Raw genomic sequence first — 23,355 nt, 5'->3', positions numbered from 1 at the left:
GGCACGGTATAAGGAGCTGTATGGAAGAGACTAGTATCCCCAGCCCCCCACCCCCATAACCCTCTCTATGCAGTTGTGCTGTCACCACCAGGAGCCCCTGTTTCATGGTGTTTGTGACAGTTAGAGCTGAGTGTAACCCCGTGAAAATCCTCCAGCACACTCATGGGGCGGGGGAGGGGGGCAGGGCCCGAGACCCACACTAGGGAGGGGGCACGTCAGGCAGACTCTGTCTGTGCAGGGCTGTGCTGCCGCCCAGTTGCCCTAGTGACTGTGGCCTGTCCCCTTCTCCCAGCTGCTGTATAAATAGAGGTGCCGAGCAGCAGAGAGCTCCTGGCAGCCACCATGGAGGGACTGAGGCTGCTGTGCTGCTGTGTGGCGTCTCTCCTGCTCCTCGGGGCTGCAGGTAAGGCCCGGCTCTGCTCCCCACTGCCTAGGGGGCCGGGGCCCCCCAGACACTGTCGGGGGTTGTGCACTGTGTGTGCTGCAGTTCCGGGGCCCTTCCCTTGCCTTAGCCATGCCCCACTCTGCCAGCTCCCCCGTTCTGTGTGGGCACAACAGGGGGATTGTCTGGCCTGTCCCCCGCTCCAGGGCAGTGACTGTACCCCCAGCCCGTGGTCGGGGTGTGCAAGCCACACAGGGCTGGGGAGGTTGCTTCGAAAGCACTGGGCACGGCTATCGGGCATGAGTAGAACCCTGTGGGGAGCCGTCGAGTTCGGAGGCCCCCGGGGGGTATCTTGGCTTGAACTGACCCGGGCAGCCCCCCCATGCCTTTTGGGGGCAGCTGCCATGATGCAGCGAGGCCGTCCTGCAGCAGGCAGGCGTGTGGGGGGTGTGTTCCTTTTCTGTGTCCACGTTGCATGCAAAGGGCAGACTTTGATGCAGCGGGTGGGTTATTTCTGCGCTGCGGCTGGGCACTATGTTGGGCCTGCCCTTGTGCTGGAGTCACTCCAGAGTCGGGGACTCCGTGGATGTCCCAGCCGTGGGAGGCAGCGCAGGAGCACGGCAGCTTGCCGATGCCTGATCTTTTGTGTGTGCTGCACTGGGGGAGGCTGGGCTGGATTTTGCAGTGGGGCGTGGTGGTGGTGTGGGGGGGTTCCTCTCCGTTCCCTTGCCCTGATGTTGCAGATGTGCCAGGCAAAATGTAGATGCAGTTCAGCATTTTGAGTCACTTCCTCAGGGCCTCCCCTCGGCCCCCCACTCTCTCCCCCATGCATAGGGCAGTGACCCCATGCCGCCATGGGACCCAGCTCCAAGGATTACTGGGCTGTATGTGGCTGCTTCCTGCAGGCTTCTCTCCTTTGGGGTGCTGTCAGAAGCGTGGGGCAGTATTACCCTTGCTTGCCCTTGAGTTAATTTGGTCTCCCTTTGCTACACTGGCTGGGGCTGCGTATCCCAGGCGGCTGCAAGGTGGCTAAGTATGGAAACAGCCTTGTAACTGGACGCCGAGCTCCCCACAGCCCTCCCGCCCCTCCTCCCCCTCCGCTTCCCCAGCCTCTCCCACCATGGCCATGCCCAGCTGCTGCCTTCTCGCATTGTCACACAGGGGCTAGCAGAGGGAGTTTTATCCTTTTAAGGACATCCTTTATCATTCACAAGAACAAGAAGGGAGAGGGGCTGACAGATCCTGGCTCTCCCTCCAGTGTGCCCTGGGCGCCGAAGGTTATTCCCCAAGCTGAGTATGAATGTGGATGGGCTTGGCTCCGGGAGGGCCAGGAGAGGACTCGGCCCTCTTTGGCTGTGGAACAGTTCGGTAGCTGCTACTGCAGCCTCGGGGCTGGGGCGAGGAGAATGGCCCATGGAGCCATGTCCTGGGGCATCCATCAGCCCCTCCCCTGTGCCCATTGATGCTCAGGAGGGGTGGAGCCCTGCACGGGCTTCTGGTGTCCTGAACCACATCAGCTTGGCTGCATTGCACTCTGGAACGGTGAGGAGCATTTGGACAGTCAAGGTCCTTCCGGACGCCACATCTATATGGACCATATGGGTGGGATTTGGTGCAGCTCTGGCAGCGCCGGTGCTAGTTCAGCCTGGACATGGTGCCATCAACACCTGCTTGGGCATGCCCAGGCCATGCAACACTGTCGCTGGCAGGGCCCACCAGTGCCCAAGCTAGAATGGCAGGAGTCCCCCAAATTCTCAGCATGGGTGCTCAGAGAGAAACTGGGACCATGTCATGGTGGGACGCGCAGAGCACAGCATTCCATTGCCTCACAATCCACGGGTGGAGAGGGCACAAGTGGCACTCCAAGGGGGCTGGCAGGGAGCTGACTGGGAACTGTCAGACACATCCTGGATCCCTTCTCAGCTCTGACCTCCCACCTGCTTCTCTGGTCCGTAACCTCAGAGCTGTCCCCGAGCCCAGCTGTCCTGTGTACCTCACTCCGCCACACACTGCATGTGCAGGTACCACCCTGCATGTGCCACTTCCTCCGCTCAGACTGCTGGGTGGCAACCCTCCCTCACACTCCAACACGGGGACGCCTGGAACCCATCCCCTGCTGCGACCTGCACAAATCAGCTCGTGATGGCCATGGCCCTGTCTTTCCCCACACCCTCCCTCCACCCTGCCAAGTCTGCTCAGCTCAGTCCCTAGCTCCCCTCCTCAGCCACTGCTGCTTTGCTGCCACCGCACCAGCTACCTGCCTCCTCTCGCTTGCCCATTTCCCATCCCGAGCTTATGTGCCGCGCAACACACATGGTCAGTCCCACTGGAATCATTTGCATAATGGAATCCTACTGGTTTCATCATTATGATGTCACAGCCCATGCCGCCTGGGTCATAGCCGTTACAGAGGGATGGGAAAGCCCTACCAAGACTTGAGGTCAGGGATGCGTGTTTTGCTCCTCCCCTTCCTCCTAGCAGCGACAGATGCAGGGAAGGGTTTCTCCGATGGGCTGGGAAGGAAATGGAGAGATTATTATTTCTATTTTTATGTACTTCGGAGACACTCAGATGCTCCCCTCATTGAGTCACACAAGTATCTAGAAAGACAGCTGGTTTCTCCGGCAGCTACTGCTGAGCCCACCAACCCCTCAAACAGGAGTGGCACTTCTCGCTCTGTGTTAGTGACTGTACACAAGGGAGGAGTTAATTTCTTCTGTACATGTGGGGCCTCAAATAATCTGCCTTGCCCATTTTTATAAAGCAATTCAGTTTTCCCCTTTTAAATAAATGCAACACCTCCCTCCCCCATGCACACACACATACACCCCCTGCTGTGCAGCATGCACCTGTCCAACTCTGAGTTTCTTGCTGGTTGCCCGTCCCATCACTCTAGCTGCGTGTGTGGCAGGAATACCATGGGGAAGTCACAGAGACGCTGCATAAGGCGTCTTGTGCACTGTCTGCAAACCCTTCCCATACCAGTCAATGCCCATAATCAGATCAATGCCTTTTGCAGTCCTGTCACTATAGATTGTATCATCCCTTATATGTGCGCCTCAGTATCACAGCTGGAAATTGTGCCTTGTTCTGCAGCGAAAAGAGTTTTCATCAGGGGCCACCGCTGGTTTTCCATGGCTATGCATTGTTCTTAGGATTCCCAGGTATATGTAGCATATACAGGACTGAGCCATTGTGATGCCAGGGACTAGACCAGGGCAGCATCTCTTGCTGGGGGGCTTGGATGGGCTTGGATAAAATAAGGCCAGCTCCAGCCAGTGCCTTTGTGGAGCTACAGGATAGTTTTTCCCTCTTCCCTGACTATTTCTCTGCTGCTCTTTTGTGCTGGTGTTGCTCTGTGTCATGTGACAGTGGTAATGAATCACAAGAGAGAGCCACTTTCTTCTAGCAAAAAGAAAAGGAGTACTTGTGGCACCTTAGAGACTAACCAATTTATTTGAGCATGAGCTTTCATGAGCTACAGCTCACTTCATCGGATGCATACTGTGGAAACTGCAGAAGACATTATATACACAGAGACCATGAAACAATACCTCCTCCCACCCCACTCTCCTGCTGGTAATAGCTTATCTAACAAGGAACTTTAATGGACTACAGGAAACAGAATCATTCCTGAACCCCCTCTGCAGAGCTACTGCCTCAAACCCTCTCCAGCCCCATCAGGTTCCTACTACAGATTTAAAGAAACACGCATCCCCTGGCAGCAAGAGAAAACCGCCAACATCCCAGGAGACAGTGTATTCTCACATGACCTCCACCCAAAAGCTGGTGTCCTGCAGGAATGGAAGATCAGATGTATGAGGAGGAATGAGCAAGGCAGCTAAAAATATAGTCTGGAAAGGAGAAGGCTCCAGGGACACAGGGTTACAGTCTATAAAAATACCTGCAAGGGCTTAGATATTGCAGCAGAACCTGAGAATTATGCTGTGGGGCCATTTACATAACTTGTTGCAAAAGATCTCTGGCTCTGCCTTTGGCCTCACTGGCAGTGGTGTGACCTGCTGAGTGCCGTGCAGCTTCTCCTGATTTACACTGTTGGGTTGGAAGTAAGAAAAGAATCCACCACGAACTATTGGAACAAGTTACCAAGGGACGGGGTGGATTCTCCATCAGTGACAATTTTAAAATGAAGACTGGATGTTTTTCTAAAAGATCTGCTCTAGGAATTATTTTGGGGACATTACCTGTTCCATGTTCTACAGGAGGTCACACTAGATGAACAAAATGGTCCCTTCTGGCCTTTGAATCTATGAACCTATGTTCAGGTCTTGTCCAGTTAAGAGTTCATGATGGGCTTAATAACAGAGAAGTTATGTAGGTGTCTTCATGGTGCTTTCGCCATCAGAGAGGCATTCCACAAGTCACTTTTCAGCCTGTATTAATGGGGTGTCTTTCACATTACGTTTTTCCTGTTTTCTTTCTTTTTCTAATTTTAGTTTATGGGATTTTGTCTAATTCTCCAGGTTTTAGGTCTATATTTGACGGATTATAGTAGAAACATATTCTCTTTGCTATCACATCACCGACTGTATATTTTTTATGTATTTTGGCTTCCGGGGAAGATTATTCCCTGTGATTCCTACCATGTAACAAAGCATTTAAGGAACAACATAATTTATGATTAAAAATAAACACCATTGAGGTAACAGTATAAATGAAAGAAGAGAATTGTTCATACTTGACCAATGGCAGCATAAGAAGCTATGACTTGACTCTAAGGAAGGATACAACTAGGGTAGAAACCAGGAATAGGGTATTTAATAGCAAGACCCAGACAGCAAATAGAGATGGTAACAATTTGTTTATACAAAGAGGTGTAGGGGAGTTTGTGAAAAATGCTTTTTTTTGGTCAAAAATGTTTGCATGTGTGGTTGGTTGGTTTTTTCAAAAATCTCCACTGATTTTCCAAAAAAAAATAAAATAAAAATGGTGCTATTTTTTCACTGAATTTTCATTGAATTTATTACAAGTCTTCATTTTCCAAAAACGGACTTGTCAGTAACAGAAAAATTTCAGTCTCCATTTTGAGAACCTTTTTGATGAAACATTCAACTTAAAAGATTTTGCAAAAAAACCGAAAACAAACAAACAGGAAAAATGGGTCATGTTCAAATCCTGCAAAATGGAAAGAATGTCAAAATGTCAACTTTGTTTTTCATTTTTTAATTTTATTATTATTAATTATTATTATTAGAATCATAGAATAGAATCATAGAATATCAGGGTTGGAAGGGACCTCAGGAGGTCATCTAGTCCAACCCCCTGCTCAAAGCAGGACCAATCTCCCATTTTTGTCCCAGATCCCTAAATGGCCCCCTGAAGGATTGAACTCACAACCCTCGGTTTAGCAGGCCAATGCTCAAACCACTGAGCTATCCTTTAATTATTATTATTATTATTATTATTTTATCATCAGCTTTGCTCTCAAAGCAGAAGGGTTGAGATACTTTCACTGGTAGTGTTTAAGAGCAGACTGAATAAGGTGTTAGCAAGCAAGAGAGCGAATTCTGTACAATTCAGGTTTGACCAAAATGGTCTTTTCTTCTGCCTGTGAGTCTCTGATTAAACTGCAATTATATGCCATGTCGTTGTGACAGATGTCAAACTAAGAATCCTGAGAGTCAATTCTTCTCTCAGATACACCCCTGCAGCCCCATTAATGCCAACGAGATTGCCTGGGTGTGGGCAGCAGCAGACTATTAGTGTTTTAAAATTAGAATCAGTTGTCTGATTCTTCAGTGATACAGATTGATTGTTGATTGATAAGACTGAAGACATTTATAGAAAATAAGTCACATTTTACACCATGTAAAATATTGGCTGATGCATGTTACAGTCTGAACTGGGTACCTGTAGAGATTTGTTGGAAAACCTAGTGGGAATCCAGCAGAACCCCTGGATGGGTCATCTGTGATGAATTAAGTGGATCTAACACCTGAATGTCTTTTGTTTGAGCTGAAGTACCAGGTACATTAGTTCAGAGGCAGGAGCAGACTCATAGACTTCTCTATATGGCCTTGCCACTAGAGGGGGACAGAGCCGCACCATTTTTGAGTGGGTTACTGTACTGCAGTGGTTTTCAATCTGTGGTCCACAGACCCCTAGGGCTCCACAGATTCCGCACCTCCATTTGAAATTTTTTAGGGGTCCGCAAATGAAAAAAGGTTGAAAACCATGGCTCCACTGGTATCCAAACCTTATGCTGAAACACCCCATATTAGAGCTGAGAAAATACTTTCATATTGGAGCTGCTGTGCATCCCTCTAATGCTGACTTTCAATGAATGGGCTCACAGGCAAGAAAACTCAGAGCAACAGTGACTTTTAGAGAATATTCCCAGAGATCAACTTTCAAAGGTGTAAATGGGAGTATTTGTGCCAGACGCCTGATTCCAAGGGTTATGCTCCTCATCCAATCAGGATAGGGAAATAATACCATGTGACCTAGCAGTGCAATCAAAATGAAATCAAATGCTGAATGCTGGAGTACTCGCAAAAGAGCTGCTCGCAACCAACGGAGAAAGAATTATTCACCCAGGGTGTGTGTGTGTGTGGGGGGGGGAGGATTCCAGAGGAAATGGATGCTGGAAAATTGTAAGGCGCTCGTTCACAGTTCTCAAACAGGAAAGAACCCCCCTCTCTCCTACTCCCCCTACACATGAAATTCATCAGCTAATAATCCCTAAGAATCATGTGTTCAGATCTGATATCATCGTGCAGCAGCTGCTGCAATTTTATCTCCTTGGGATAGACCAACAGGTGTGAGATTACATCACACAGTAACGCTACAGTATGCAAACCCATATATGGGCCGGGCCGGTCTGTGGCTGTGATCACAGGTGCTGCTGGGCTCGGTTCTTGGGATCTCCTTGGGTGTGAGGCCATCTCTCTCAGCTTTTCTGGATCTTTTGTGCCTAATGTGGTCTGTGCTTGTGCTGTAGACATAGGAATGATATGGCCTGAAGAGCTGGAGGGTGGAGGAGAGGCCAGGCAGAATGCAAACAGAGTCATTGTGAGTCCAGCTCCTAACGTACAGGTCTCCATCTCACCAGGGGCCTCTCATTAGCTATTCCAGCAGCAGAGAAGTCAAGGACCTACATACTCGCTCACTGATGGGGCTGTCCCTCTCTAACAGAACTGATCAGATGGGTGGGGTGCTGCCTGCTGTCTCTGCTGCACCATGCTGGCAGGTGAACGGAGAATCATGGCTTTTCTAGGCTGTCGGTGCATGGAAGGGGTGGCACGACTCAGCCATGGGATGCTAGTGGGGAGCCAGTGGCGGGGGGGGAGCACAGCAAGGCCCTAATGGAAACTCCAGCTGAAATTGCAGTCAAGATCGTTAAGTGTTTCAGCTCCACCCAGACAAACCTGAGTGAGTGGCACTGCAACCCTATGAGCCAGGTCACAAATCCACTTACACTGGGTGGTGGGGGTGGCCCGTGCTACGCAGCAGGTCAGACTAGAGGATCTGGTGGTCTCTTCTGGCCTTGACCTCTATGGCAATGACTCTTGTGGAACCTACTGGAATATCCACCAGGGAAGTCAGTTCCTGGTGGGAAGAAGGGTCTGTCTTGGCAGGAGCTGGGTATGGGGCCTTCAGAAAAGGGGCCAGGTCCCCTACTGACCAGACGTTCAGAGACCAAAGTAGGTGGCTTGGCATCTTGGTGGGCTTCAAGCAGCTCCACAAAGGCATAGGTTGCTCGGCTCCCCCCTCCCCTGCCTTCCCCCAGTCTATACCTACCTGCTGAACAGGAGGGTGGGGGTGTTTCAAACAGACATGTTTGGTAATGTTGGGTGGACTGTCTTACGGCACGAGGGGTGTTACTGAAGTGCCATTTCTACATTGGAGCTAAGTTCTCATAGTTTCTGGTGCTGCAGAAAAACAACCCTTTGGGCTAAAATATCACCAGCTCGTTGTTAGCAGAAAGGTGACGTTTTTGGTGGCTGTTGCTCAGCCATTTTGAGGCAGGTAAGAGTGACAGCACATTTCCCACCCCCACTCCCTCATGCCCACCCATTACATTGTCCAGACACTTTTTTATGCTTAGATGATTCAAAAATGGCGGAATTTGAAAGCTTCAGATGCTTCAAAGGCTGATGAGGACGGGTCTGAAGAGAGAAATAACAAACTTCGGAGCATCTGATTGTAGCTTGTGTGCTTTTGCACTGAGAGGTGACAGGGTGAAGTAGGGCAAACAGAATGCCTGTGCTAAAAAGCAGGGCTTGCTGCTATCCTGGTCACACCTATGCACTCCCTTCCCAGCCTATGGCACAGACAGGACTGACAGTGTTTCAGCATTGGCATTCTGCTTGTTTAAGGTGTGGACTGGCTTGCTGGAAAGTCACTCTGAAATCATGACTGTTTTTAGTGCCATGAGCACACAAATTAATTAATTAATTCACACAGTGCAGCCAGCCTCTTCCAAACCTCCAATGGAAAATGATGACAGCTGTGTCACCGAGGCAGGAGGAGTTGCAAGGTTCCCCACCAGCTGAAACCCGACGTTAGGACAGTAGTTTGTACCCGGAGGCAGAAGTGTAATGTACAAGTGTCAATGCGGCTGGCTCTGTGACACAGGCACAGAAAATGAGCACAGGGCCCCAAGCTTTGGCTTTTCAAAACCAGTTTGCTCCAAGTTACTTCTGTCAGAAAAGGTGGCCAGTAGGAGGTGGTGGGCGGTGCTGAACTGACCCCTAGCCCTTATCCCTGACAGGCACTAGTGATGGGCAAGCTTCCAAACAGCTTTCACCTGCCATGCTCCCTTTCCCTCAGAAGTGAAATCATTTTCTGTGGTAGATACGCCATTGAAAGATAAGGAGAAGTGGATTGCAGGTAGCATGTCTCCTGACCTCCCTCCTCTCTGCTGTGATTCTCTGCAGCTCCCGGCCATGTGCTGAGCTGAGACTGAGAACTGGCTTTTCTCAGAACCGTACTGTGGTGCAACATAGGAGTGCAGGGGGCTCCGGTGTGAAGACAGTGGTTCACCAGTAGTCCCGGACACACTGCTGAGAGCCACTGCATGTGAAGGACTAAAGTCTGCAGGCCTGCTGACTGAGAAGGGAGTGCTGCAGAAAGGGCGAGTGCCATAAATTAGAGATCTACTGGACTAGAGGGGTATTTGTTAGATAGGTGGGAGGCCTTGCCTTAGTGCAGGGTCCATGTGTGGAGCTGATGGTACTGCTGTGCTAGCCAATAGTTCACAGAATCATAGCAAGGTAGGGCTGGAAGGGACCTTGGGAGGGCATCAAGTCGAGCCCCTTGGGCTAGGGCGGGACCAACTAAACCTGGACCATCTTTGACAGGTGTTTGTCCAACTTGGTTTTGGAAACCTCCTGTGATGGGGATTCTACAACGTCCCTTGGAAGCCTGTTCCAGAGCTTAACTCCCCCTATGGTTAGAAAGTTTTTCATAACATCTAACCTAAACCTCCCTTGGTGCAGATTAAGCCCATTACATCTTGTCCTACCTTTAGAGGACATGGAGAACAATTGATCACTGCCTTCTTTATAACAGCCCTTAACATATTTGTGGATGGTTGTGTGGTCCCCGGTGACAGTGCACCTCGCTTTTTGAGGCCCGCTGTTGAAGGCCCTGCAGTCCTACCACACCCCGGCTCAGGAAGGAACAGTGGAGGTACGTCCTCCAGGCCTGCCTAGAGAGGCCTTGGGGAAGCAGCCAATCAGAGCCCAGCAGGCTCAGATAAAAGGAACTGCAGGGTCTGTGCAGATCACTCCATGGCTGGGACCAGAGGGGTGAGGAAGGGGGCGCCTGCCTGCTACTTAAACTGGGAGAAAGGAGACCAGAGAAATGTAACCCTAAGGTAAGGGGAAGATAAAGGGACCGGCTGGTAAGAGGCTCAGGAAGGTAGCAGCAGAGGATTGCAGTGAGCAGTGCATGGCTGCTGAGTGTAGGGTCCCTGGGTTGGTGTCCGGTGTAGCTGATGGGCTGGGTTCCCCATGCCCACTGGTGAAGTGGCCTAAGCCCTGAGAAAGGGACAAGTCTTGTTTAGAAGCCTGAGCAAAGGGCTGACTTTAAAGGGCCCAAGATAGGGCTGACAGCATTTATAATGGTGTTAAATATATAAAAAAGTGGTTTTAATTTATAAGCGGGGGGTCGCACTCAGAGGCTTGCCATGTGAAAGGGGTCACTGGTACAAAAGTTCGAGAACTATTGCTATAGGAGGTGCCAGGAGCAGGAAAAAGCCTGCAGCACCACACCCAGCCACTAGGAGGCGCTCAAGAATGTGAGTGCCGCCCTGTCACATCCCCCTCCTCAGTCCTTTTTTTTCTCAAGAATAAACATGCTCATTCTTTTTTAACGTTTCCTCAGAGGTCAGGTTTTCAACTTTTGATAATGTTTGTTGCTCTCCTCTGGACTGTCTCCAATCTGTCCACATCTTTCCTAAAGTGTGGTGCCCAGAACTGTACACAGTATCCAGCTGAGGCCTCGCCAGTGGTGAGCAGAGCAGGATAATTACCTCCCGCATCTTACATACAACACTCCTATTAATACACCCCAAAGTGCTATTGGCCTTTTGCATCTGTATCACACTGCTGATTCATAGTCAGTTTATGATCCACTATAACCCTGAGATCCTTTTCAGCAGTGCTACCACCTAGCCAGTGTCGAGTGATTCCCCGTTTTGTAGCTGTGCCTTTGATTTTTCTTTCCTAAGTGAAGTACTTTGCGCTTGTCTTTCACACCAGAGAAACAAGAAACCAAGATTCAAGAGGCAGCGGTTCCTGTCTGCCTGCTGCCGTGTGGAAAATATTCCGTGTGCCGACAGCATCCTCCCAGTGCAGCCGCCTCTGGGCTGGGGGGCGGCAGCTCGCTCCCACACAGCTAGCTGCAGGCACTCTAGCTGGGGCACCGACTCCTACGGTGAGAGGCGGGGGGGAATATTAAGGGCCTGGGAATATTAATGGCCATACTGAGTGGGCCTACTGGCTTCAGGGCCTGGAGGGGAGGAGGAGCCCCTCCTAGAGTGCGGCGGCTGCAGTGGGGCTGCCTCCATGCACCCAGCAGGGCAAATGTGGCACATGGGCTCCTGTGGGGTGGCTCAGTCTCATCTTCGGGGCTTCTGGGAGCAAGGACACCCCCAGCCCTAGCTGGGCTGTAGGGGCAGAGTAGGGAAATGCGGTGAATGCAGGGAGGCTGCCAGCCTCTGCTCTCACAGCTCCCCCTGCTGGTGCTCAGCCAGGCAGCGGGAGGCGGCAGCAGTGGCTGACTGGGGGCAAGGGGCTGCAGGGGGGAGCAGGCTGGGGGAGGCGAATGGGAAGCCAGGGCAGAATGTGTCAAGCTTAAGCCCTGGAGAGTGGAGGCTGATCCAGCCCTGCCTCTCCCCTGGGTGCTTCAGGCTTTCCTGCCCCCAACCAGACCCTGGCTCCCTCCCCCACAGTCTGCCCCAGCTTCTCTCTACACCTGCATGGAATGCTCTGCCTGCACCTCGTCGCTGAACTGTCCCCTGTGCTTGCTTCCGCCAGCTGCGCCCTGCAGCAAGGGCAGCGGGGAGCTGGGCCATCTGTGCTCACTACTCCAGCTGTGGGACGACCCCTAGTGCAGGGAGCCGATTGGGCTTTGCCCTCAAGCTCAGCTCGGGGCCTGTAGAACACCCCGCTGACCCCACAGAGGAGAACGGGTTTGCTTGTCAGTCAGGGAAAGCCCCTGCTTGAGGAGAGCCCCAGCGACTGCATCAGCAGCAGGGTGGGCGGCTGGATCTGAAGTGCTGAACTTGCCCTAGCCACCAAGTTTCCCGGCTCCATTCGGAAACCAGGGCTGCCAGCTGGGATCCACGCTATGCATGGGGGGGAGGGTGTAACTGGCCTTGAGCAAGGCCACGAAATGGAGCTGTCACCGCCCAAACCTCACGCCTGCATGGAGAGCTATTTTGGGGAGATAGGCCCAGTGTTAAATCATTCACACCTTCCAGTCCGCTGGCCCCTCCCCCAGACAGGGCAGGAAACGACAGCAAGGGGGCGCACACACATAGGCTCTCTGCTTCTACACCTCTTATTTTAACCCCTTACTTGCTGCTGGCGCCTGTGGGTGTGTCGGGGCCAACTGCAGCCCCCCTTGAGCACGATGAATGGGTCACTGGGGCTCGGCTGGCTGGAGGGCAGCTCCCAGCTGCGTCACTTGGCACCGTCAGTCAAAAGGGCTTAAGCTTGACACTTGTATAACTGGAGAAAGCATCTTAAATTCCGATGAGAAGGAATGCGCTTGAGCACCTGATCCGCCTCCAAACTGGGGCCCGGACAGCAGAGAGTTCAGGAAAGCCCTGAGACAGCACATGCTCCTCCTCAAATTCAAGCCATGTTTGCAGACTGGCAGAGCCCTCTCCCAATGGGTACTAGTGCAGATGACTGCCCCCAGCCTGAGGGAGCCGCTCCCTATCTGACCCCGGCACAGGCTCCAGGACCCCAGCCAGAGGGAGCTCCCTCCCCATCCGATCTCACGCAGACACTGTTAGTGAACGCTTTCCATGAATTCTTGGTACGTCTGTGACTCCAAATCCCTGAGCTCTCACTGCTCCGGCAGCTAGGCCAGGAGAGTGGTGCCCAAATTTCTCCTGTCACACCTGCCTCTTACCCGTAATGGAATCTGTGGCTCCCTCAATTACTGCACAGCCAAGGCTGAAGGTGGAGCTGGGGGTGGAGCTGGGGCTAGAGGCAGAGCTGTCTTGGGGGCAGAGGGGGAATGAGGGCAGAGCTGGACTGGGGGCAGAGCAGGGGGCAGAGTGGAGCTGCGGCTGTGGGCGGAGCAGAGCTGGGTGGTGCTCCCTCCCCACCCCTCTGTGGGGACTGGCCCAGACCCTGCCGAGTTTTCTCCCACCCCCCACCCCAAACATTCCTCTGTGCTCCCCTAGCGGGGAAGTCCCACAGTTTGGGGAGCACTGGGTGTGGAGTACCGGCCTTTTGTAGAGCTCTGGCTCTGGAGAGGAAGTTTGTCATTCTGATCACTGTGCAGGGCGTCACTGCCACTGACAGTTCAGAGGAGTGGGTGGTTTATTTAAGCTGGAATCTGATAATTCCCAGTGCATCTGATGAGACCTTATCTTGGACCCCTCCAGCCCTGGAAGCTTTGCTCTCTCTGCCTTCAGCCTTGTGCATCATGGCTCACCTCCGCAGGGGAGTGGGCAGAGAGAGCTTGGAACCTGATGGTACAGCACCAGGGTACTGTGGTGATAGGATCTTTGCAGATGTTGTTGAGCTATAAAGATGGATTAACTAGAAAGGAGCAGTGCAGCAGCAGCAGGAGGCAGATGGTACCTCTCCTGAGGCTTGCTGCATCCCTGTTGTTCACTGATTGCCCTGCTGTCAAGGCTCATGGAGAGTAGAGTTTAATAAGAATGGACTCTGATTTTTCATGTGCTTTCCTACATTAATCTTAGAGGCACAAGGGAAGGGAGCTGGCACCCCTCCCCAAAGCGATGCTGAGAATGGAGAGGCAAATGCACCTGAGGCCAGGTCTACAGTAAAAATGGCTGGATAGACCCAGCTACGTCACTCAGGGATGTGAAAAATCCACGCCCTTGAGTGACGTTGTTAAACTGATATAACCCCTGGAGTAGACAGCACTAGAATTCTTCCATTGACCTAGCTCCCAGCTCTTGTGGATTAACTCTAGCAACTGGAGAACCCCTCGCCTCGCTGTAGTGAGTGTCTACACTGAAGCGTACAGTAGTGCAGCTGCTTCGTGTCTAGTGAAGACATGGCTATAGGAATTTTTGTTTTGTTCTATTTCCCCCTGGTCCGCTCAGCATGAGATAAAGTTCCCACTAGCTCAACACCTTCCACCTGATCTTTCCTTCAAAAATGGATCTGTGTTTGTAACTGCCTGCTTTAGTCACCATGGGAGCATATTCATTGAAATGGAACCTCCCACAACTCCGGCCCATACCCAGTCTGCCCTGTGCATCATTGTACCACCGTCCTACTCCATTCTCAGCCAGTGCATTTCAGGCCTGATCAGCAGCTCCCCCTCCTATATCAGTCCCGAGCTCTCACAGCTCTGCAAATGCACCTCACCGCTGATTTGCAGCCCCCTTTTTCTACCAAGCACAGTTTGCCAAGTCTCCAAGTCCAATTCACATAACATTGTATCTTAGCTGGATTAGGAGCCAGATCTTCCATATGACAATCCAGCTGATGCATCCCTGTCATCCACTCCAGCCATATATTTAACCACAGGAAGAACTTTCACTAAGGTGCAGCGTCTATGATGTTTGTAATACCCTATTAGGCTGGAACGTAGTTCCCAGTTTTTCACTGCAGAGATAGCTGCATTTCATTAGTGGCCAACTGCATCTGTCTATGTGGATTTTATAAAGTGCTGAATAAGTCTTTGGGAGGTATCTTAGCAGCAGGACTAGTTGAAAAATTTCCATCAAAACTCCTTTTTTGATGGAAAATTAGGTTCTAGACTGAATGAAAACTTTCTCAGAAAGTGTCTGCATCCTTTGAAACTTTTTGATTTTTTTCCTTGTCTGAAAACCCCAATTTTTTCAGTTTTTGTCTCAAAGAGTTTTGGGTTTTCAATGAAAACTCAATATTCTGTGCTGAACATTTCAACAAAAATATATTTTTTCCATTTTCAATGAAATATTCTGTGAGGGTGGGGGAAATCCCATTTTCTGACTGGCTCTGCTTTAGTAGTGCCTTGTAAGTAAGTGCTCTGAATGAATGATTGGAGTTGAACTCCTCTGAACTATTGAGAGCAGCAGGTCTGGCTGGCTGTCTGCTGCTAGAAAGATAATTTCCTGTAGTTTTGTCACAAGGTCTTCTATTTGACCTCCAAGCTGACCTTGCTTTCAAGAATCTCTGATGCCCTGACTCCAGGGTGGTAATATTCAGGCAAACACATGTATGACATTTTGGTAGCTAAGCTAAAATTGTATTAAATTACAAGAATAAACTCCAATCTAGTAGGACTCAATTTCTGAAGTGTAACCTCCTTGTATGAGATATTCCTGCTCCATGGGAGAGGGAGCTCTGCTTTTATTCTGCCCCCTAGGAATAGTGTTTAGAGCATGGATGTTTTCTCATATTGGTCTCTGTAATGGAATGCTAAACTGTATTACACTGTTCAGTCACTGTGTATAAAATACCTTTATTTAAGCTAACAGCAATACCTGGCAATGCATTAAAGAATTTTATGAGGAACACATCTGGTGTGTATCTTGCTCAGAAATAGCTCTGTAGCCAGCCTAGATCTGATGCAGGAGCATGACATGGTGTCAGACGTAAAATAGTGCCAAAGGAGAACAGAAACAGCAGGAAAACAACAACAAAGGTTGCAGATGGAAGGAAAAGAGATAAAGGTTGCAAGATCTCAACTTGTTGCTCTTCAATGCCCCAGAGCACTTCAGCTTTGACAAACCTTCACAATGGACAGACTGGAAACACTATTTTGAAAGAGTTCAAAGAGCAAAACAAGGTCCACCAAGAAACTGGAGATATACGGGTATCTTCTTTAATTTTATGCTATGGGGAAGCAAGCAGAGCACATCTTTAAATCCTTTGACTTTGCTGAAGACAGTCAGAAAGATGATTATGAAAGGGTTCTGGCTATGTTTGATGTATAACTTTATACGACAGAAATGTGACTTATGAAAGATCATGTTTCCATCGGGAATTCAAGAACTAGGGGAAAATATTGAATGTTTTTATAAGAGCTCTGCATGCATGGGCTGAAAACTGGGATTTTGAAACTGCAAAACATGAAAATATCAGACATACTGGTTATTGGGTTGACAGATAAATACCTTTCACAGCAGCTAAAATTAAAAACAGATTTAAGCCTACACACTGCTATTCAGATTGCAAAGCAATCTGAACTGGTGAGACAGCAAAACTAAGAGTGACTTGAAAACCAAGACACTAGCTTAGAAGCAGTAAATAGACTTAGCATGTCTGTTAAAAATCCTTATCATAAGACCCCTGAGGCTAAGAGGGACAAATTCCAGCCTACATGCACGTGGTGTGGAAAAAGTCATATCCCAAAAGATAATGCATGACCAGCCAGAGGGAAAAAAGTGTAATAAATGCACAAAATGTGGACATTTTGCAGCTGATTGCTGCACCAAAGCATTCAGGGAGTTGACTTATATCACAGACAATCAAGAACCATTGTTTCTGGGATCTATCACTTGTGACAACACAGAACCTGCCTGGAGAGTGAAATTGAACATTCATGGCAAGACTGACTTTAAAATTGACTCAGGAGGTAATGTCACAGTCATTTCAGATGGGATTTACAATCACCTTAAACCTCTCCCAGAGCTGAAGTCACCTGATACAGCTCTGTCTAGCCCTTGAGGCATTCAGAACTATATGGGCCCGTTCACCTCAGAAACAACTTACACTCTGAATGCACAGCTTTTGTCTTTGTATGTGATCGGAGGACCACAGGCCAATAGCCTTCTCATTTGCAGTGTGGCAGCTACGATGGGCCTAGTGAGAAAGGTGGACGAATTTAACAGAGGATTTGATGTTTCTGGACTTTTGAAAGGAGCTCCACTACAAAGCAACTTAAAGAGACAGTGTTGAACCATACAGTGTGCAAACATCTCTACCAGACGATGGAAGAGACTAGCTGCAGATTTATTCAAATTCTGAGGACATCATTACCTGTTTGTAGTGGATTATTTTTCCAGGTGTATAGCAATCATGTATTTGAAAGACAACATGTCACGGTGTTATCAAGAAACTGAAATGCACTTTTGCTCACTTTGGTATTTCAGAATAACTAGTGATGGACTACAGATCACAATTTACTGCAGCAGAATTTAAGTCATTCTGAATAAAATCTGATTTTGATCACATTACTAGCAGCCCACATTACTCACAAGCAAATGGAGAGGCTAAGAGACCTATACAGACAACCAAGAAAATCCTACAGCAAGAGGATTCATTCCTTGCTCTTCTGAGTTACAGCATACCAATAGCAGCTATTGCATATAGTTCAGCACAACTCCTGGTTGGAAAAGAATCTGAGTTGTCTTCCAGAGTTGGAACCATAGTTCTATCTTCAAAGTGGCCAGAAACAAAGAGTAGCCAAATTGGATAAAAAGGCTGAAAGAGCTTATGAATACTTTTTTTACAACAGATGTCACTCAGTTAGAGAACTGCCAGGTCCAGAACCTGGTGACCATGTTCATGTCAACTCGGAGGGAGAAAAAGGATGGACAACTCCAGCTGTCACAAAGAAAAAGAATTCAGTGCCCAGATCATATGTGATTGAGACCGACAGTGGGGAGTTCAACCGTTGACATTCCTCAGGAAGAACAACCAACAGAGCAAACTCTACAGATGGTGGATGCAGAACAGTGAAGAGAATAACAATAATCAAGAATTCTAGACTGACCACAGCCAGATGTTGTGACTAATGGACAGTCAGATGACCAAGTTGTTAATGTGTTTTGGGTCGTGTAATTAGAAAATCAGTATGATTCAGAGGCAATGAACACTGATATGTACTGAACTTCAAAGGTTGTGTGATAGTGTATATTTTATAGATGGTAGGAATGTAGAACTTAAATGGGGAGATGTAATGGATGCTAAACTGTATTATACTATGTAACCACTAGGTGTATAACATAGTTTAAAATAAAAGTTAACTTGAGCCGTACCTGGCAGAGCTTTAAAGGATCTTATGATGAACACATCTGGTGTGTATCTTGCTCAAAAGTATGCTCTGTAGACAGTCCATATCTGATACAGGAGCATGACAGTGTCTAAGGGAGGAAGAAAATAACTCTTCACTGAGCAGAGAACAACAAACTCCACTTTGCAGTGAACTGGAGGCTGTGGGTGAAAGCCTGGCCCCATTGACATCAACAGAAAAACTCCCACTAGCTTCAGTGGGGCCAGGCTTCCTAAGCAAAAATCTCAGTGTCACTCTTTAGCAGGGCAGAGGAGGCATTGCCGGCGGCTTGGGAAGTGCCTCCTTCCCACTGCATTTTTCTTCATCACATCTCATTGCAAGATACACCAAGAAGGTTTTTATGGTGTGAAACAGCTGTGACCTAGAGCTGGACAGCTCAAGGGCTGTTGTGCTACAGAGCTTTTTGTGCCCATGTAACTGGTTCAAATCCAGACCAGCTAGTGTTCAAATCCAGACCTTAAGTGGCCCCTTCCCTGGCAGTCTCAGCAGAAAGGCCAAAGAAACCACTGGAGGCCCCCCTCCTGGCTGAAGCTTGCCCTTCCCACCCAGCACTGAGGTGTGCCACGGGGGCGTAGTCTTGGTGGTAATCAGCCAATGTGCCAGTCTTGGTATAGTCTGCAGGCGTTGGCATGCAAGATCTCTCACTCTGGCACCTTTCAGCAGCATGGAAGTCAGGTGAGGGGGACCCAGCACTGTGGCTCTGGCTACACCCCAACAAGCACAAGCTATCAGTACCTCATTGGACTGCTCATGTTTCTACATAGCTCTGGCATGCTGTGCAGAGGAAACATTAAGCAAAGCCCCCAGCAGGGCATTTGGTCTGAGGGGGTGGGTGTACCCCATCAGGTGCTGCACTGGGGAAGTTGCAGTTACTCACTGTGCAGCCATAATTGTATTAATGACACTGATAGTGATATACTCTGCCTCCCCCGATCGGTTCCCTATTCTTCCCCGACCCATCAATCCTTCACCCTCACCCCTCTCAATCCACTGTGGGTCTCCGTTCCCGGTATCTCACGGAAGCTCCTCTTCCCAATGTGAACCATCCTTCGGTCTCTGGCTGTGGAGTGCTTGTCTGGGTGGAAGGGTGTCCTGTCTGGAGGTGGGCTGGGCACTTGGTTGGAGAAGGGGCTCTGTTTGGGGTGGGTGGGTCTCCTCTTGCCTGTAGGGAGTGGAGGGTTGTGTTAGGTGGGAGCAGCTGTCCCAGGGCTGGTGTAGGGACTCCACTAGAGGGCTGTAGTTCTCTTAGAGCAGCTGCTGCCATTATGAGAACGGCAGGTGCACTGGGGCATGAATGAGCAGCAGTGGCTCCATCCCAGCTTCAGAGGTGCTGGAAATGCTAATGGGGATCTGGCCTGAACGCTTTACGGTGATGCCGTATAACAACCCCTCCCTAGTGCATCAGCGTCACTGCAGTCCGTGCATCTAGAAACCAAGCACAATGGTTTGTTTTCCTCAGCACCCAGCTCCTCGGCAGTGGTTAGAAACAGGGAGGAAGGTGGGATCGCTCTGTTAGAGTGATGGAAATGCCTTGACTGGGTCTTTCTCTTCAATGCAATGCCTCTCCTCACTGAAGCCCTTCCTTCTGCTGCCTGGGAGGCCCCCATTGGCTTCAGTGGACTTTGGCTCTGACCCACAGCCTGTCAGATTGCCACAGAGGGGAAAAGTTTGTGTTCACGGAAGGGTTTAGATAAACTAGTCACTGTCATGGAAAAAGAGATGGGCCAGCCAGCCAGCCCAACACCAAAGGTGCACATTTTCAACTGGGACTCCTGGGTGCTGTCCCATAATCCCCCACAGCCTGCCTACCCCGATGCTCTGGAGAGGAAGGACTGCATCACTAGCTCAGGACCTGTCACCAAACACCCTGGCACCTTATTTGTTCACTCTTTTCCCCCACTTTGTCACCGGTAACTTGTCCAGTGGAGATTCATGGCACAAGTGGTATCTGGTTCTATCCTCGGGTTCCCTTCAGGCCCACCTCACTTTGCTCAGCCAATAATGAGATCTGACATGCACCTTGATGGCATTTCTCTGGTCCTCTGTCTGCAGCACGGTAACTTTTGAAGACCATGTCTGATCAATCCCAGAATTTCAGGGAATGTTCTAGGCATCCAGGGGAAGAACCTTATTGATCGGGGTGACAACCGAAACACCAGAAAATACAGTGCCCTCTTGGTGCTGCAGGCAGAGGAGCATTGTGACATCAGAGGTAATTCAGTGAGTTATCACTCCCTTCCTCCAGTGCATTTGCATATATCAGTCCCACTGGTTGAAATGAGTCAGCTGATGAAACTGCCGGTCAGGAGAAGTGAGTTGGGAGTCTCGAGGTTCAGGGCTGGAAGAGCAGGGACTGTTTCAGATGAGGCGCTATAGTGATTCAGTAGGACAGAAGCTGGAGATTTGCACTGTGGCTCCTTTCATGCTATGCCTGGCTGAGGCAAGATCATTTACCTTTGCCCAATCAAAACTGTTCTAGTTCATCTGAACAGGGCCTATTTGGTGCAGCAGGCGGAGACCAAGTGGACACTGTCAAGGGGAGAGATGACCACGGCAGGCAGCGGGGTTAGGGTTTAAGGTTAGGGGTCTTGCAGGCAGTGAGTAATGATTAGCTGGGTTACCTCTGATATCACCACGCTACTGCTCCGGCTCCTCTGCCTGCAGCACCCGGTGGGTATTGTCATGGGGACTTGGGAGTCTCTGGCAGAACCAGGCACTGCACACAGATCTCCTGAGTCTCAGTCCAGGGCCCTAACCCCAAGGATGTCCTTCCCTTCCTGCGCCGTCAGGGCATCCACTTACAGGAGTAAAAAGTCCATGTGCAGAAGTCTGCTACCAACTACACAGGTGTGACTCCCTTTGACTTCAATGACACCTGTTCCTGCTCACAGAGAGCGGGATTTGCTGCGCTGCTGAACGCAGGAGGGTTAAAGAGGAGAGCTGGGGAGCTCAGGCTGGTCTACTTCACACCACAGGCCACAGACCTTTGGAATCAGATACCAGGGAATGCTGGTGGAGAGGGGGTTCTAGCTCTGACTCAGGAGCGAGCAGATCAGCCCAGGAAAGGCCAGCCGCTGGGCAAGGCAGCCACCTCTGCTGCTGAACACGGCTGGAGAAATGGCTCCCAGGGGAGCAGTTTCCTCAGCTCCCTTTTTCTCCCCACTCCCTGCGCATAAACTTCCCCATGTTACTTTTCTTTGGCCCTGCAAATGACACCATTCACAATGACCAAGTCCAATGGGCACCCGGCTATGGTGCCTGCAGCCCCTTGCACAGTGTGTGCTAACTCCATGCCTGCAGCAGCCCAGGGAGGGAGGGTGAGGAAATGCGGAGATCACAGGTCCTTGCTCTCAGGGGAAGCTTACATCCCTGTTCTGGAGGCAGACAGGATCCTCCAGTGACTCCACTGTTCTCAAAACGCCTTGTTCTTCAGGGCCTGGATATGTCCAGCTCTGCCTGTCTGGGCAAGGCTCCGCAGGCGTATTTTATGACAGGGGGGACATTTTCCTTGTAACTGAGCGCAGATCAGATGTTCCAAGAAGCACCAATAGACTCACAAATAGGTGGATCCCAGATCATGTAGAGCATTATAGATCAAAACCAGCACCTTTAATTCCACCTGGAAACCAGCAAGGGTCCAGTGTACATCTCTGAACACTGTGGGAGGTTCCTGGCATTGCAAGTCAAGGTTCAGGGGCCAGTCTGAGCAGCTGAAGAAGGTTTCAGCTGGTGAAATTGTGGGTGCCGTCACCACCCTGTTTGGAACTGATGATTATTGACGTGACTGTAACAGCTGGTAGCTCCCCTGCACAGAGACAGGGAGAGACAACCTCTGCTCCAGAGAGCTACAGGAGAAACAGACACAGGTCTTGCTTCAGGTCCCGCAGCAGAGCTGGGACTAGAAACCTGGTCGTCTTGTGCTCGGTCCACTGGACAACGCTGCTGCTCTAGTTTGTGAAGCGTACCATGACTCTGCATCAGAACCAGACATGGATTGGTTCGTTCCCACATTCCTCCTTGCTCCGTTTGTTATATTCAGGTACATCATTTAAAAAAGGAACTAAGAAAGAGTGGATGCCTCAGATCCAAAAGCCCCAAGGTGACTTCAGCTCCTCCTGCACCATCTGCTGTGTGAGTAGCCTCTACTCAGCCTGAAGCCCTTTTGCTTGTGGAAAGGTTGCTTGTTTCAGAACAGAGAGAGGATTTCACTCTTCTAACATAAGCTTTTCTGGCAGTGACAAGCTTGGGCTTGTGTGGTTAGTGCACAGAACTGCTGTAATGACTCCCCCGGGTTGTCAATAGAGTTTGATCCCAGCCCCCTCAGAGCCGCACCACAGACTCCATCGTGTGAGCTAAAGGAGTAAGCTGATCAGCAGCTCTAGGCTATTATCCTCTAGGGGATTGATTACTCGAGGCAGGCTGTGACAGACACAGAGCCGGTGGGCTACACTAACACCTCACTGTGGTAGGCAAGGAGTTAGGGCTAGTGGCTAGAGCCAAAAGTGGATTCCGGGGTCCTAGCTTCAGCTCCATGAGTGACTCATGGGTAAGTTACTTCTTGGTGTGCCTTGATTTCTCTAGGTGTAAAACAGGGGTAATTGGTTAAGTGAAGTAAGACCTAACATTCAGCTTAGCTGGCACATCTCTGCTTGTAATGTGATAACTTTAGAAGACAGCGTCCAGTCACTCCCCAAAATTCAGGGATTGTTCTAGGCACCAGTGGGGAGAACCCTGTTGATTTTGGTGAAGTAGGAAGATTCTGTTTATGGATGGGAAGGAGAGTGCTGCTGTGGCCTGACTGGAATGATGCATGATGCAGAGTGGGACCCTGGTGCCGGCCAGGCTGTGGGTCCCAGTCTGCCTTGTGCCACCTGCAGCATGCTGGGCAGCACCTCTTCCTGGAGCCCTCTTGGTGCCAGGGACCCGCTGGGTCTGGGCAGCAGGACAGACCCATCACCCAAGGTCTTGGGCTTGCCAGCAGGGAAGAGAAAGCAAGGAGGGAGGGAGACAGGGACTCCGGGAGGATCAGGCTGGTGGAGGCCAGGGGAGGTAGGAACTCCGGGAGGGTCAGGCTGGTGGAGGCAGGGAATCCGGGAGGGTCAGGCCGGTGGAGGTGGGGGGAGTCAGGGACTCCGGGAGAGTCAGGCCGATGGAGGCGGGGGGAGGCAGGGGTTCCTGGGGGTCAGGCTGGTGGAGGCAGGGGCTCTGGGAGGGTCAGGCCGGTGGAGGCAGGGGCTCCGGGGAGTCAGGTTGATGGAGGCAGGGAGAGGCGGGGGAAGGCAGGGACT

At 50.3% G+C, this 23,355-nt stretch overlaps 1 protein-coding gene across 2 annotated transcripts in view; it reads left to right on the top strand.

Moving 5' to 3' along the window:
* Window positions 1-286: 286 nt before the first annotated feature.
* SRL (sarcalumenin) overlaps window positions 287-23,355 on the top strand; it is a 93,299-nt gene continuing 70,230 nt past the window's right edge. For both annotated transcript variants that reach the window (XM_043523773.1, XM_043523772.1), the window contains exon 1: window positions 287-403. In XM_043523773.1, the coding sequence (XP_043379708.1) occupies window positions 343-403 (61 nt within the window). In that variant the 5' untranslated portion in view covers window positions 287-342. The remainder of the gene's footprint in view (window positions 404-23,355) is intronic.

The sequence above is a fragment of the Chelonia mydas genome, chromosome 10 (assembly GCF_015237465.2).
Source record: "Chelonia mydas isolate rCheMyd1 chromosome 10, rCheMyd1.pri.v2, whole genome shotgun sequence".
NCBI lineage: Eukaryota > Metazoa > Chordata > Testudines > Cheloniidae > Chelonia > Chelonia mydas.
Note: the sequence above shows the minus strand (reverse complement) of the source record. Positions and strands in the feature narration are given on the sequence as shown.